At 43.3% G+C, this 17060-nt stretch overlaps 1 protein-coding gene across 1 annotated transcript in view; it reads left to right on the top strand.

The window, feature by feature from the left end:
* CFAP47 (cilia and flagella associated protein 47) overlaps positions 1-17060 on the top strand; it is a 380184-nt gene that overhangs the window by 72465 nt on the left and 290659 nt on the right. Inside the window, exons 21-24 of the mRNA XM_056861810.1 lie at positions 342-436; positions 2700-2871; positions 3697-3790; positions 4226-4358. Coding sequence (XP_056717788.1) covers positions 342-436; positions 2700-2871; positions 3697-3790; positions 4226-4358 — 494 coding nt within the window. The remainder of the gene's footprint in view (positions 1-341; positions 437-2699; positions 2872-3696; positions 3791-4225; positions 4359-17060) is intronic.

Raw genomic sequence — 17060 nt, 5'->3', positions numbered from 1 at the left:
CAGTTCAATAGTCCTTAACTTCCTGATAGGTATTTCACGATGGGTAGCCATGTTTGTCTGTAGCATAGAAAAGAGCAAGAGTCCAGTAGCACTTTAAAGACTAACAAAATTTCTGGCAGGGTATGTTTAAGACTATCCAGGTCTTTGAGCATTTTTGAGTGCCACAGCTGCAACAGAGGATGATACATATACAACCAGCAATGCTGGAACTTGCTATGGAATGCTAGTCCATTGTAACTTCTACCCCCCCTTTCTCCTCTAGACACAAGTCTATAGAATGATAATTCTACATAACTGATCAGTATGAATGATAACATATGCAGCCCTTCCTTTTCTGACAGATGCTTGCTGTTCCCCATCAATCTGTTGTCTGTATACCGTGACCATAGATGCATATTCAGCTTTGGAATGTTCGTTGAATTTCACGCCAAAGGAAGTAAGCTGATAGGGCTTTAGTAGGCATCTGGGTATTTTACCATAAGGGAAAGAGGATCTGTTGTGTGCCATATTCACAAAGGGAATGCAGAAAAGACCTGTGACCACCATTGCTTTCCTCTGATGGAACAGTGATTCTAACCCACTATGTGGTTGATTCAGCTTTTACACAGCGAGAATATATTTTGAATAGAGCTAGAATACTGAATTTAATAGCTGATGCATTTATGTTTTCTCACTCATATCCCTTGAGATACATTGTTTGCTTACAGGAATATTCTGTTACAACAGCATTTTCCTGCATATAGTTTTTCAGTTTAAAACCATCATAAATATTGAGCAATCTTTTAAAATGCTTTCATTTTCCCTGAAGACAAGCTGTTAGTTAAAATGAGAAACAGAAGACTCCTGTCTGAAATTTAGATTTCTTTGAATTGTGGGCATAATATAAAAGAGTAAATTGTGTTCTGTGTTCAATGTTGTGTGGAGTACAATTCATCCCCTGATGATGTGTGTGCATTTATATATTTTAATTTTCTGGAGCTTTGATGTCTCTTCCTTAGTAGAATGCGAGAAGCTGTTGGCTTATACAATAGGCCACAGTCAACTAAAAGGGGGGGGTGCCTGCATATCTGAGGAATGGAGTTGCCAACTCCAGCTTGGGAACTTCCTGGAGATTTGGGGGAAGAACATCAGGAGGGCAGAATTTGGAGAAGAGAGGGAGCTCAGTGGGGATAAGCAACAGCTGGATTCACAGATGCGATTACTGCTAAGTCAAAATGAGGTCCTATTTTGAGAAAAGGGGATGCTCTGTTTATATAGCTTGTTGTAGATTCATATCTAATTAGTGTAACATTTTTATATATTATTTTCAAAGGAGACTCATTCCAAGAGTCGTAGTAATTTCTGGACACTGTTTTGAGAACATTTGTATTCTCATGCTGTGCCCCTCCCCCATTTTTCTTTGTCTTTTAAAGATTATATAGTTTAAATTATATCGTTATTAATGGTTGGTTAGCGTAATTGAGCTATGCCAGAAGTTCCCAACCATCTTCAAGTACTTGAAGGGCTGTCATATAGAGGATGGTGCCAAGTTGTTTTCTGATGCCCCAGAAGGTCAGACCAGAACCAACGGGTTGAAATTAAATCAAAAGAGTTTCCATCTAGACATTAGAAAGAACTTTCTAACAGTTAGAGCGGTTCCTCAGAGGAACAGGCTTCCTTGAGAAGTAGTGGGCTCTCCTTCCCTGGAGGTTTTTAAGCAGAGGCTAGATGGCCATCTGTCAGCAATCCTGATTCTATGACCTTAGGCAGATGGTGAGAGGGAGGACATCTTGGCCATCTTCTGGGCATGGAGTAGGGGTCACTGGGAGTGGGGGGGGGAGGAAGTTGTGAATTTCCTGCATTGTGCAGGGGATTGGACTAGATGACCCTGGTGGTCCCTTCCAGTTCTATGATTCTATGACTCACCTAGCATTAACCCCAAAGTTTGGTAAAGTTTGGGACAGGGGGTCCAATTTTATGGGGTCCTGAAGGGGACGACCCCTTCTGGATCCCATAAAGATGGTTATCATATCCCCTCTCAGTCTTCTCCTCTCCAGGCTAAACATACCCAGCTCCTTCAACCTTTCATCAAAGGACCTGGTCTCCAGAATCACTGTGACAGAATTCAGAAGTTGCCCACAAGCTCCCAAAGGTTGGGGACCCTTTTGCTCTATACTGTTAGCCAGATTATTTGTAACCAAGGCTCCACAATGAGATTTAGACAAGACAAATTTGGTCTGTGCGACTGTGTAGCCTACAGACTTTTACATGTCTGCCATAAGTAACTATAATGGCTTGTGCCACTTTCCAACAAACAATAGCTTGTAACATCAAAATATCATGTCATCCTTCAAACAATCAGTGGGAAGATGTATTGTTCAGTGGACGGAGTGAACTCACATATTTTAACAATGTAGAAATTTGAACTAAAGCATGCATATTTGTGGCATATGAAGTGGCTTCTGCACAAATGGAAAAACTTTGCTTGTTTGAGGAATCCTTTTAATTTTTTTTTAAAAATAAACTGTACTCTTCATTCACTCATTCATTCATTCATTTAGAATACTTATGTACCTGCCTTTCTCCCTAGCATCTCAGAAGCCAAGGTGGATAACAACAGTATAAAACAATATAAAAACAATTTGCTAACCTTAGAACAACAGATTTACAAACCAATCTAAAAACAATTACTAAAAAGGACCTCTACATTTGCCCTCTAGGTGGCAGCATATGATTTCAGACTTGCAGTACACGTTAATGTCAGCAAGACTCACTCTTCGTCTCATAATACAGTAACAAACACAAGTCCTGCTGGTTCAGCAAAGCATCTCATTGTCCCTCGACCTCAAATGCTGACTATCCCTGTTCAGCTTTGTAAAGTTCAAGCAACTGGTATGTAAACTTTAATGTATGTATACAGTTCGGTAGATAATCTGTTTTTATGTGGTGTTGATAAAGGTATGGGAGTCTTTAATGCAATCCACAAGCCCCTTGACTCCCCACAATTTTAATCTCCTCCTGTGGATCTTGGAAAGTTATACCCCATTCTTCAGGTGCTATAATGAGGGCAAAACAAGTAGAGCAAATTGGGAGTGGGTGTAATTTGTCTGTATATAGAGATGCAGTGTACCCAAAACATTCCGTGAAATGTACGGTTCTTCTCTCTACACACCTATCGATTCTACAGTCTGTCACAATCTGTTTATATAGGTTTTGAAAGTGATCTCCCAGAAACTCTACTAGTTATTTCTGTCCAACTAGACAACCCCCCCCCAATTTCTTTCTTGACTTTGCCCAGCTGCTCCTCAGTTGTATGCTAACAGTAACCTTTTTGTTTAAGTTATAATCTCTTTGAGTTACTGTATCCAAACTTTATTAAAATCCAAGCAGAGTAGATCTTCTGCCTTTTCATCTAGAAAACCACCTATCTTCTTGAAAACAATACCTGATTACAATGGCATAATCTCATTTTAGTGGGTTTGCGCTGTCTTATTTATTTATTAGACTGCACTTTCCTGAAAATACTGCACTTTCCTGACCAAGTCGGGCTCAGAGTGGCTTTCCATTTGTTATTTTCTTTCTTATGTTCTTACCTTTTAATATTAATTCAAGTGTATTTTATATGATGAAGTCCCATCAGTTCTCTGAAATGTGCAGCCCCTGGCCCATGTTGCCATTGACTTAGATTCAAACTGCAACTTTAAAATCTTTGTCAAGGAGAGCCGGCTGCCGCAGCTGCTGAAGCTCACTTGGACGGAAGGAGGGCAAGCGTCAAATTTAACAAAACACAGAGCATCCACCCTGCTCCAAGGTAGCCTGCCACCAGCTCTTGTTCAGGGCTCAACCCAGATGGAGGTCAAGAGCAACCCCCGGCCCAGTCTGCCCTTAACAGTTACCAAACTATAACACCAACCCTGCAGAGTAGCACTCCTGCAAGGTGGGTGTTACATTCAAAAGTTTCTAAATTGGTAAGCGTGCTGTCTTAACCCAGGCCACTAAATTTAGCTTGAAGCCAGCAAAGTCAAGAAGAATCGCAAAAGAAGTTTAAAAGTTTTTTTTAAGGTTTGTGCTTAGTTCCAGGTTATAAGGTATACATGAGCAAAGCAAGAATAAAATAACAAAGCTTAAGGCAAATATCTGACTACACAGTAAATAACTTAGTTTCAGAGAGGTTTGGCAAGCAAAAGACAGTTACCAAGATGTTACTGTTTCTCACAAAGGTTTCACACGAGTTCCCCCGTTTCAGTGTTCAAGATATTGACCAAGGTCGCAAATGGCAGTGTCCCACCCTAAAAGAACAAAAAGCGAATAATCGTGCTGGTGGCCCCCGTGCTGTCCAGCATGCCGAGAACCCCGCACACTCGCTAGGGCAAAGTCAGGTATTCTTATCCCTGCAGAACCAGAGTGGGGTGAGCTCATGACCCCAATCAGGTTCTACAGAGAGTCATAACCAGGTGTTGTAAATTATGCTGAGTCACTGACCAAAAGGCTGTCTTTTGAAGTATAGGTACGAAGGATGGCAGCAGTCCATCCATCCCAATCTCCCAAGCTACAGGTTAAACTCTTTAGTTGGCAAAGTTATTTTCATAAGAACATAAGAAAAGTCCTGTTGGATCAGACCAAGGCCCATCAAGTCCAGCAGTCTGTTCACACAGTGGCCAACCAGGTGCCTCTAGGAAGCCCCTAGCACCCAAATGACCTTCACAACAGGAAGGAGGATGACTGGAGATTACCTACAGCTGGATGTTATCTGCGAGGTTTGAAACCGTTCCCAGGGACTTCAAACACCCCTTGCATACCAAACTGCCTTGAAATGGAGACCAGGCAGCCCAGGCCCAAAGCCTGAACCAAAGATTACCAGAACAAGGAATTGCGGGGAATCTCAATTCCTTGACAATCTTTAACTTCCTCTGCCAGCAGCATTGCTTAGTGAATACTTCAGGCAAACATACTGTCCTTCAGGTAAACACACTCAAGATAATCTGTGTAATCTTATATACTATGTTTCAGCCCAAAACAAAGCAATTTATATAATTTACCTGCAGGAAATCTATGGCAATGTGAAGACCCTTATCAAGATTCAAGGTTCAGGTTTATTTCATGTGACCAAAGGCCTTTACAACAATTGGACTACCATCACTATTTCCATTCCATTTATTTACTAGCTCCTTTGACCAAAGGTCTTGAGCTTAACCATAACAATAATACATAATACAACAACACATAATCAATTTACAACACCCAACGTATACTTAAGGTTAAAACACAGTAGAAACAATTACTAAACATAGCATCACTAATACCATAACAGTATATTCCCCCTGAACCAGTCTCATTGAAATCACAAAATGTGTTTCAACATTCAACTCGTAGTTTACGTGCTTGTTTTGTTTTGACGTTTGAGCGACATCACCTCCGCCAAAAATCTTGCAACAGAACTAGTGATATCAGGATGAATATCTCCCATTATGTGGGATATCACCCAGGACTCCAAGGGAAGTTTGTATTTAGACAATATTGGGGTGATCCAACGCAACCGAGGAGCTGACCAGTGCTGACAAAACAATAAGAGATGGTGTAAAGTCCCAATATCTCCAGATTTACATTCACAAACTCGATCTGAGTATGGAGTTTTCGCAAAACGACCTGACATCTCTGCAGTTGGGTAAGCATTTAATCTGGCAAGCATAAAGGCACGTCTATGGCTTGGGATTGTCAGCAAGCTCACATAAGAGGGCACAAACTCAGGAGGGGGAATCCCCAGTGCAAGGGTAGAACATACGCGCCTAGCGCGGAATGTAGTGCTAACACACTCAAGATTTCTCACCCTTGACCTTACTAATTTAAGTGCTTCAGAAAAGTTTAAGTTGTTAAGAACTAATGGTGGAAGGTCAAGCAGTACCAGTTTACTATCTATATGTCTTCCGCACGTCCCTCTGTAGTTATCTTCCTTTAATCTATGTAACAGGCCCCCTTGGATGTTAGGAGTTGAGTAGAGAACCTTCAGCCTTAATTTGAAGGCAGCAATCCAGGCCCTAGATTCAAAAGAACACTGTGCAAGTTCCATTCTAAGTGCCGTTCCCGCCACACACTTTGGAGAGCCTGTCAAACGCCGCAGAAAATGTATAAGTATATTGTCAACAGACTCCGTGATTTCATTAATCCAAATGGGAGCTCCAAATAGAAACTGAGGGATTATTTTGGCATTGAAAGCTGTAATAGCCATAGGAACATATTGGCCTCCCCTGGAATAAAAGAATCTTAACAAAGCATTCGAATTAACTTTGGCAGTTTTATTTGCCAAGCTAAGATGAGGTTTCCAAGACAAATTTTGACTAAAAGTAACTCCCAAATATTTAAATTGGGACACCATCTCTAATTCACCCCCCTCAACTTTCCATGGATTTCGTTTTACTTTGATCTTCTTTGAGAAAACCATTACTTTTGATTTACTATAGTTAACTGATAGACCCTCCTGGTTACAATAATCAATAAACCTATTAATAGTCTTACGAAGGCCCACCTCAGATCTAGACAAAAGGACTGTATCATCCGCATAAAGCAAAATGGGAACCTCATGACCAGCTAATATTGGTGCATGATAAGCTGTCTTTTGAATAAACGGAATCACATCATTAAAATAAAAATTAAACAGCATGGGGGCCAAAAGGCAACCTTGTTTCACCCCCTTTAAGAGGTGAATACTATTAGTAAGTTGGCCTTCAACTCCACAACGGACCTGAGCGGTAGGGTTCTCATAAAGCTTAAAAATCAGCCAAAGTAATCTCTTATCTATGGTTGTGGTTTTTAATTTAGCCCACAGTCGGCCTCTAGGCACTGAGTCAAAAGCTGCCCTTAAATCCATAAAGGCAACATACAAAGAGCCCCCTGAGTATGAAGAATACTTATCTGCAAGATGATATAATATAAGACAATGTTCCAAGACAGAGGTGCCTTTCTTAAACCCAGCTTGTTCCGGATGTATTATTTCTTCAGTTTCTAGCCAATTCGATAATTTTGACTGCAAAAAGGCTGCATATACTTTACCTATTGATGAAAGCAAACTAATAGGACGATAGTTTTTAGGATCGTTTTTTGGTCCTTTTTTATAAAGTGGCACAATTATTGCATGTTTCCATGCTGCGGGAATATCTCCTGTGTTATTTATTTGCGTGAAAAGTGAGGCCAAAATATGGCTCCACCAAGACAGATTTACTTTCAAAAGGTCAACCGGAATTAAATCAGGACCTGGAGCTTTACCTGCCGAAATTGTTTAATTAAGGCACTCACGCATTCAGGGGAGACCTGTGGCCAACTATCCATTTGGGGGGGTTCAACCAGTTCCTCATCCAAATCAAAACCAGGGACCGTTACAAAATTAGAAGTAAAGTATTTTTCCCAGATCCCAGGAGTAATGCATGAAGGGATACTAGCCACCGTAGAGAGTCCTCTATTCACTAGATTCCAAAAAGTCTGGGTTTCGTTATTATTTATTGCTGAGATGAGTAATTTCCAGCATTTATATATGTCCAGCTGTTTTTTAAACTTTATCAGGGACCTAAATGACTTCTTTAGCCGTATAAGATCTAACAGATGTATATTTGAGCTGGTATTTTTGTATAAGCGGTGAAGAGATCTTATTTTTTTAATACTTTCTCTGCACTCACCATCAAACCAGCTATTTTTACGTTGGAATCCTCGGGACGATGATGGTTTTGAATAGATTGGTTTAAAAAGGTTTAAAATATTAGTTAACGAATCTATCATCTGCACCGTATCTTTCTGTTTAAAAAATTCAGTAAGGGCGGACCGACATTGATTTGAATGCATAATATTCACTACAATAGGAGTTAACTCAGGTGACCATCTAACGGGCCTCAAGGCCTTTCGTCCTTGTAATAGGTTTGTTGATAAACCGGGGAATAAAAAACAATCAGGAGACAATGAAAGAGTTAATTGTAAGGGAAGATGGTCCCCTCCATAATACTCTCCTATCTTAAAATCGTGAATTCGCGGTAGCAAACCTTCTGATACTAACGTAATCAATCACACTGGCCCCTTTGAACGTTACACAAGTAAAATCTCCTGTGGGATCAAACTGCCTGTGCCCATTTAAAATTACCAAACCTTGATTCACAGCGCACTCAAACAATTGTTTTCCTGCAAAATTAACCTTAGAATCTTTTGAGAATCTCTCACACAAATGTGGGACTACCATCACTATAAAATTATGTAACAGTCTTTGATAACATATAACGTTTATATTTTAGTACGAAAACCCTTATCAACAAGACCCATATCCAGTTGCCAGTTCTTCTTTTATTTATTTATTCAGAAGTATAGTTGCTTCGTCTTGATCGCTTGAAGACAGATATTGGCACTATCACTGTGGGAGCGTTGAGCTATATGGACTCTATCTATAAGCCATCAGCACTCCCAGTTACTTATGAGGCACAACTGACTTCCTGAGGAAATGAGAGTCTATCAACATCTTTCTGGACAACACTATCTTAGCAGCCGGGGATATTGAGTATCTCTGTGTGTTAAGTGCCGTCAAGTCACTTCCGACTCATGGCGACCCTATGAATGAAAGTCCTCCAAAATGTCCTATCTTTGACAGCCTTGCTCAGATCTTGCAAATTGAAGGCTGTAGCTTCCTTTATTGAGTCAATACATCTCTTGTTGGGTCTTCCTCTTTTCCTGCTGCCCTCAACTTTTCCTAGCATGACTGTCTTTTCCAGTGACTCTTGTTGTCTCATGATGTGACCAAAATACGATAGCCTCATTTTAGTCATTTTAGCTTCTAGGGTCAGTTCAGGCTTGATTTGATCTATAACCCACTGATTTGTTTTTTTGGCAGTCCACGGAATCCGTAACACTCTCCTCCAACACCACATTTCAAAGGAGTCTATTTTCTTCCTATCCGCTTTCTTCACTGTCCAGCTTTCACACCCATACATAGTAATAGGGAATACGATGGCATGAATTAATCTAGTCAGTGGCCAGTGACACATCCTTACACTTCAAAATATTTTCTAGCTCCTTCATGGCTGCCCTTCCCAGTCTCAATCTCCTTCTGATTTCTTGGCTGCAGTCTCCCTTTTGGTTGATGGTGGAGCCAAGGAATAGAAACTCTTCAACAATTTCAATTTCCTCATTGTCAACCTTAAAGTTGTGTATCTACATATCAACATTCCCCAAAGAGATGGCCTACGAGCTATCAGGAACATTATCCCAGATAATTGCACAGCAAACCTTGCTACTGCCCTTTGCTTATTTGTCCTCACACACAACTACTTTAAAGTTGATAACAGTTTATATTTTCAGATTAATGGCCCATCTATAGGCACCTGCGTGACACCACAGTATGCAAACATTTGCATGGTTGGCTTACAGCAATGTTTCTTTAGCTCCTGTCCATTAACTTGTGTCCTGTATGTATGATTTATTGATTATATTTTCATCATCTAGATGCATAGGAAGCAAGACATTCCATTGGAGCTTCAGTAATTTCCACCCCGATATCTATAGTACCCTGGACGACCCCACACAACAAGTATATTTCCTAGATACCACCGAGAAACTATGCAATGGAGGCATAACGATTATTTTATACTGAAAATCCACTGACTGTCAAACATACCTGAATGCTTCCAGCTACCATATAAAGCAGCGCATAGTCTGCAGTCAAGCAGTGTGCTGCAGCCATATTTGTTGCAATTCCTCAGAGACTCTCACTTAGAGAATTTACAAAAAAACATTATATCTCAGTTACTTAAAACTGAAAAAATATCTGAGTACAGAGATACAATAATTTGCTCAAGGGATCCCAGGGAAGTTGTTAATCCTCATGAAAATTTAATTACATGCATAGTTGATTCAGCAAAACAGCAATAAAAGGGGCAGACAGAATTTTTAAAAATTCCCACCGATACCTGGTTTGATAAGGATTGCAGGGCCTTAAAAACTCACATCCGTGACATCTATCGCCAGTATCGGAATTCCAGAAATGCCCTATTACCGATAGGCTATTTCAGCCTGAAAAATGTATTGCATCAACTTATCAGAGATAAGAGAAAGAAATACACCTATAAACAATGGGAAAATCTCTTTGAGGCCATAAACTCCAACAATTCGAGGGCATTTTGGTCATTAGTCTCTGGAGCACTTAATCCCAGAGGCCCAAATATGTCAAACATCTCACCTAGCAATTGGCACCAGTACTTTGCAGAAGTATTCAATGAGGTTGGACTGGGCAGGAATGAGCTGTTACCCCCCCTGCCAGCTGAGACTTTGGAGTGGCAGCCTGTTTCTTCGGAAGAAGTGGTTGAGTTAATCCAACACATAAAACTGAGGAAAGCCCCAGGCCCGGATGCTCTGGGCCCTGAAGTACTTAAAGCAGATCCCGATTGGTGGGCCCCTGTATTGGCTCAATTGTTTACTTGGGTGGATAGAACTGGCATTATGGCAGAGGCATGGACTAAAGCAATATTGGTGCCCATACATAAAAAGGGAGACTATACAACTCCAGCTAACTTTAGACCCATCAGTCTCCTCTCAATTGTAGGGAAACTCTATGCCAAACATCTATTAAATAAACTCTTAGCTTGGATGGCAGAACATACGACTCTAGGCCCTGAACAAGTGGGCTTCTGCCAGGGGAAATCCACTTTAGACCACTGCATTGTACTTGCACATCTAGTTAACAAGTACGCTAGGAAAACCAACACCAAGTTATACTCAGCCTTCCTGGACCGTAAGGGAGCATTTGATTCAATCCCGAGAAACTTTCTATGGGATAAGTTAATGAGCTTGAATATTTGACAAGAGATTAGTATTCCTAATCAGAAGGTTGTATACCAACACAAGTTGCCAAGTCAAGTGCACACCGCTAGGCAAACTATCCCCGAAAATCAATATCAATAAAGGAGTTAAGCAGGGCTGCATCCTGGCCCCGACTCTTTTCAACCTCTTCCTAAATGATCTGGTTACTGTGTTAAGAGAGATTGACGGCCATTGTCCCAAATTCAGCTCCATACATACTCCCCTGTTACTTTACGCCAACGATGCTGTGCTATTGTCATGTTTAAGGGTTGGCTTAAAGAGATTACTAAACTGGTGCCATGAGTATTGTACTGCAAATGGTCTGGTGTGGAACTATGCAAAATCTAAGGTCCTGGTATTCTCAAGGTCCTGGAAACCACTTAAATGGATAATTAGTGGCAACTCACTTGAGCAGGTCAAATATTTTAAATATTTAGGCATTTATTTCCATCATAATTCATCTTGGAAAACCCATTATCAATTTGCAACTAAATCACCAGAATTTAGCTCATTAGCAATTATTCGGGTTTTTTCTTCAATAGAAGAAATCAATATATCCCTGCTGCCCTTAAGGTCTTTAATGCCAAAGTCAACACGCAATTGCTGTATGGTATTCCTGTCTGGATCAGTGCACAAGGTTATCCACTGGAACGCACCCAAGCCAAATTCCTCAGAAAAATAATGGGTATGCCCTGTTGTATCCCATATGCTGCATTGTGCTTGGAAACTGGCGAAATTCTACTTGAAACAAGAGTGTGGCCCATGACTGTAAAATTCTGGTTACGCCTCCATTATAAGGCAGATCCCTATTCCCTTATCTACTATATGCTCATGGAGTCACATGCTTCTAAGTGGCTTCAACATTTTGAGAGCAAAATTAAATCTATTGGCTTTAACCTCGACTCCTTGTTTATGCTTACTGAGGCAGAAGCTTTTCAAAGGATAAAATGCAGACTCTTAGATACAGGACTTCAAGACCTAAACAGTGCTGCTAATAAAACATGCTCCCCATCAAATTTAGGGGTACCTTTTGATGTTTATCAGCCCTCCCCATACTTATCTCACCTGTGTGATCCTTCTCAATGTAGAGCCATTTCTCTGGCCAGATTTAATGTTTTGCCATCTGTGCTACTTGAAGGCAGATTTCAGAAAATCCCTCTGTCTGACAGGCTTTGCCCTTGTGGCATCAATTGTATTGAAACGGTTGCTCATAAGAACATAAGAAAAGCCCTGCTGGATCAGACCAAGGCCCATCAAGTCCAGCAGTCTGTTCACACAGTGGCTGACCAGATGCCTCTGGGAAGCCACAAACAGGACGAGTGCAGCAGCAGCAGCATCCTGCCTGTGTTCCACCGCACCCAAAATAATAAGCGTGCTCGTGTCTTATTTTACTGTAGTTTCTACACAGAATCTCGTAACGAACTTTTAAGCCCCCTGTTGGTTAATAGACAAAGTCTCAGATTTTTTTAACGTTTCCTATTTATTGAATAACCGTTTGCCCCATATATTAGAGACGGTGGCACAGTTTTCAAAGTTTGTTTTAAAAGCCCGCCAAATGGTTAATTAGATGGCAGTATCAACAAACAGCGCTATTTGATGTAACTATGCCATAAAGGGCACTTTTAAATATCTCCATTCCTTTTGCACCCTTTTTGTATTATGTTTTTATGCCAATAAAGGAATGATGATGGTTACAAAAAACATTTTTTGGATCTCAGTACCCTTCCACTAAAGTAAACAAGCAGATCAACAGGCCAGACTGTACCCAGGGTCAGCCTGCTACAAGTCAGACCCAAAGGAAACTAACAACAGAACATCACTGGTTGTCAGCTACAACTTACAACTTAACCCTCTTAAATGTATCCTCAATGACCTACAGCCTCTACTGGATAAGGGTATTTCTCTTTCTGTTGTGGGTCTGCTTGCCAGCACTTTCTCGGATGAGGAAGAGACAGAGGATGCTGGCCCCAGCCCCTGGAGGCCACAGGAAGACCCAACAGACAAGGTGGAGGCTCCATCAGGTGCAGAGGGGGAGTCTCAGGCTGGTCAGCAGGCCACACCCTCAGCCTCACAGCCCGGGAGCCAAAGTTGATGTAGAAGCACTTACCAGTCTTAGCCCTGGGATTGCCAGAGCTCTTGAAATGCCAGCGAAGGTGGGCCCAGAGGGAGGTGCAGGAGCATCACCTTAGCATGCAGCTGCCAGCCCAGCACCAGTCAACCTCTGGCCGTGAACTTGAGTCACCACAGGATCAGGGCTGACAGCCACACGGGCTGCTCAGCCATCAGTGAATTGCACCTGTCCTTGGGTGACTCAGCAGGCAGAGGAGTTGCACTGTTCCTATCAGGGTTTTCCTGATAAAAGCAGCCAGAAAAGGGTGCACCAGTGTGGAAGCTACTTGTCCACAACCCTTGTGTACCTGCTGTTGCTCTCCTCCTTAGAACCCTGCGTGTTTGACCTTGGACTGGACCTAGACTTTGTTTATTGGATTCACTCCTGACTTTAGACTCTGACCTGGATTGTTCTCTTTGGCTTTGCCCTTCTGGTTTGACACTTGGACTTCTGAATATCTGTGCTTTGACCTCAGACTGTGTTTGGACTACATTTGTTGCCTCTCACCTGGGGTACCTGTCTGAGCTGGACACTTTGACAGGCTTTGGGAAGCAGGCTTTTCCTTGCTTGCAGGCAGTCTCCCAACTTAAAACAGCTTCTCACCAACAACCATGGATCACCCAGCAGACACAGACGCAGGAACCAAGCCCTGCAAAAGACTTAGATGGCAATTTTGTTCCCATATACGCTTGGGTACCCCTGTTATCAGACTGAATAACATCAGCTACACCATCCTGGGCTCATCCATTTGCATATCATCCAATTTAATATATGCTATCATGTGCCAACAATGCCCTTCTGCTGCCTAGATTGGACAACATCCTGGTCTGTGTGAGAGAATCAATGTGCACAAACTGGAAGTAAGAAACTACAACAGTCAGAAACTGTGTGTGTATGAGGGGAGGGACATTTTAATCTTCCTAGACAGACCTGAAAGTCACTATTGTGGACCTAGATGAAAGAGCCGCTCTCCCCACACACACACCAAATTGATGAATAAATACAGCATACACAGATAGTTGGGTATAAAAAGGCCACAGCTTAATTGGTTACAACAGACAAAGGAGCATTTTGGCGAAGCATGAGGGGAAGATCCAGAGCATTGAGTGGCGTAACAGTGGTACCACTAGGACAGGGATGGGGAACCTCAGGCCCCCGGGCCGTAAACGGCACACAAGGACATTTTCAGCTCCAGGGCCCTGCCATTGAAACGCGGCTCAGCACGACCCTCCCCGAAACTGTTCTGGAAGCTGCAGGGTGCAGGAATGCTGCGGCGCCCTTTAAACCTCCTCTCACCGCCTGTCAGCTGTTGGGCGGGGAGAGGGATGGGGGAGAGGAAGAAGCCAGCAGCGTGCGTGCATGCGAGGCAGGAAGCCTTCAGCCCTGCTGGCCCGCGTGGGTGGGCGGGCACATGTGGGGGGGAAGGCAGTGTGTTTGCACTCTTCCCTGACACCCCCCTTGATGTCTCCGCCAGTGGCAGCAGCACAGAGCCCAGCCCGGGGGATGGTGGTGGATAGCCAATTGCTGAATCAGCCGAATACGTATTCAACTTTTTTCGGGTTTGGCTTTCCCCAGGCTGACCAGGGTGATATGCTCATCCAGATTTTTGGAGTAGATGAGGATGTCGTCTAAGTAAACCACCACCCCTTTAAACAATAAATCACGAAGGATCTCATTAATCATTTGCATGAAGGCCCCCGGAGCTCCTTTTAATCCGAAGGGCATTACAAGATAAACATCCCAAAGCAACTAGAAAAAGCAGTCAATGGCTCATCCCCCTCTCGAATCCGTATGCGATAATACGTTTCTACCAAGTCCAATTTGGTAAAAATGCGCCCTTTTAGTTGGCTTAGGAGATCCGGAATGAGGGGAATGGGGTAGGCATTAGTTTGGGTGACTGCGTTAAGTTTGCAAAAGTCTATACACAGTCTTAAGTCACCTGTCTTTTTTCGCACAAAGAAGGCAGGAGCGCAGTGGGGGGCTGTGGAGGGCGGATGAAGCCCCGTGCCAGATTCTTGTCAATAAAGTCTTTCAATACTGTTTTTTCTTTGGGATTCATAGGATAAATCTTACTCTTAGTTAAACGTTCCCCCCCTCCACTTCAATAGCACAGTGTAAGCTCTAGCCCTGCGGCGAACCCATACACAGATTCCAGCAGACGGCAAGTCCACGAAAGCAGTTTTTTAGCCACTTCAAAATGCTCCTTCCCCCCCACACCATTTCAGGCACTTCGGGTTGTGGTTCAGGATGCCATGTCTGAAAAGGAACATATGGTTTTAACAGACTGACATGAAACACTGGATGAATCCTTCTTAGGGACTTGGGCAAGGAGATCTCCACAGCCACTGGATTAATAATCTGGGAAATGGGGAATGGACCCACATATTTGGCACTGAATTTATCACATGGGCGGGTGGACCGTAGGTTCTTGGTGGACAGATAGACAAGATCCCCCACTTTGTATTCCTTACCGGGGAAGCGATGTTTGTCAGCCTGAGCCTTGTACTTTCGTTTAGCCCGTTCCAGATTTTTAACCAGCCATGGCCAGGTTGTTTGAATTGAACGTACCCATTCGGCCACATCAGCTCCCCCCTCCTCCTCAGAAACCTCAATATGACCAGCGAGGCCAAACTCTTTACCATGGACAACCTGGAAAGGGCTGAACCCTGTGGATTGGTGAACCGCATTATTATAAGCATATTCAGTGAACGGCAACAGGTCTACCCAATCATCTTGTTGGTAATTAACGTAACAGCGTAAATAGCATTCCAACACTACATTTACTCGTTCGGTCTGACCGTCTGTTTGGGGATGGAAGGCACTAGACAGTCCTTGTTCTACTCTGACCAAGCCTTCCAAAATTTAGCCACGAAAGTTGGCCCCCTGTCCGTCACTATCTTGTGAGGAAAGGAATGGAGACAGAAGACGTGACACAAAGAGGCGGGCCAATTTTGGGGCGGAAGGGATACCTGCGCAGGGTACAAGATGCACCTGTTTCGAAAACAAATCAGTTATCACCCAAAGTACTGTCTTTTCCCCCCTAGGGGGTAGGTCCGTCATAAAGTCCATTGCAATTATTTCCCATGGTTTAGAAGGAGTCTCTAATGGCTGTAAAAGTCTGGGCGGCTTGCCCTGAGAGCATTTGGCCGCTGCACAAATGGGGCAGCTGCAGATGAAGAAGTCCACATCCGATCTCATGCCCGCCCACCAAAATTGACTTCGTAGCAAATGCAAAGTCTTGAGAAACCTGAAACGTCTGGTGGTCTTGGCGCCATGAACCAACCCCAAAACCTCCCCCCGCAACATTTCTGGAACATACAATTTAGAATCTTTGTACGAAAAGTCCCCGCGTTTTAATGAGAGTAGCCGGAAGGGTTTGTGAGGACAGTTCTGCTTGATAACTGCGAAGAAGGGTTTCCTTAAAGGAATTAGTCAGTCCTTCCACCCCCTCCAGGGTTGCGTCGGCGGGCAGCGTGACCGGGGATGGAGCCGACACAGGTGCAGGGAATGACTGAACAGGGCGCTCGGGTCCCTGAACCTCGGGGACTATGGCTGTCGGTCGCTCAGGGGGAGGAGGAAGTGAGGCGGGTGGAGCTGCTGGCTCAGCCAGGCATGAGGCTCCCCCCCCACCGAAAGAGGCGGCGGTGGGGATCGGGTCTGAGTACGGGTTTGTACAGCCAAAGTGGACAACAGACCTCATTGTGCAGGGGTGAAGAGTGACTCTGTGGGCCGATCAACGTTGGTGGGATATTGGGGAAGTCTGGACAAAGCATCAGCCATAAGGTTTTGTTTCCCTGGTACATACTTTAGGACGAACCGAAACTGAGCAAAGAAGTCCGCCCAGCGCACATATTTCGTGGACAACTTTCGAGACCCCGTTAGGGCCTCTAGGTTTTTGTGATCGGACCCCACCTCAAAGGGCAGCTTGGAACCTTCTAAAAATTGCCTCCACATTGTCAGGGCATGCTTCACTGCAGTGGCATCTTTTCCCCAAACAGCCCAGTTGAGTTCGGATTGAGTGGATTTTTTGGAAAAATAGGCACACGGATGTAGGTGCCCATCCTCCCCCCGCTGCAGGAGTGCGCCCCCCATCGCTACGTCAGAAGCGTCTACATGCACTACGAATGGTTTATTGCAGTCTGGGTGC

This window comes from Euleptes europaea, chromosome 16 (assembly GCF_029931775.1).
Source record: "Euleptes europaea isolate rEulEur1 chromosome 16, rEulEur1.hap1, whole genome shotgun sequence".
NCBI classification, from domain to species: domain Eukaryota; kingdom Metazoa; phylum Chordata; class Lepidosauria; order Squamata; family Sphaerodactylidae; genus Euleptes; species Euleptes europaea.
Note: the sequence above shows the minus strand (reverse complement) of the source record. Positions and strands in the feature narration are given on the sequence as shown.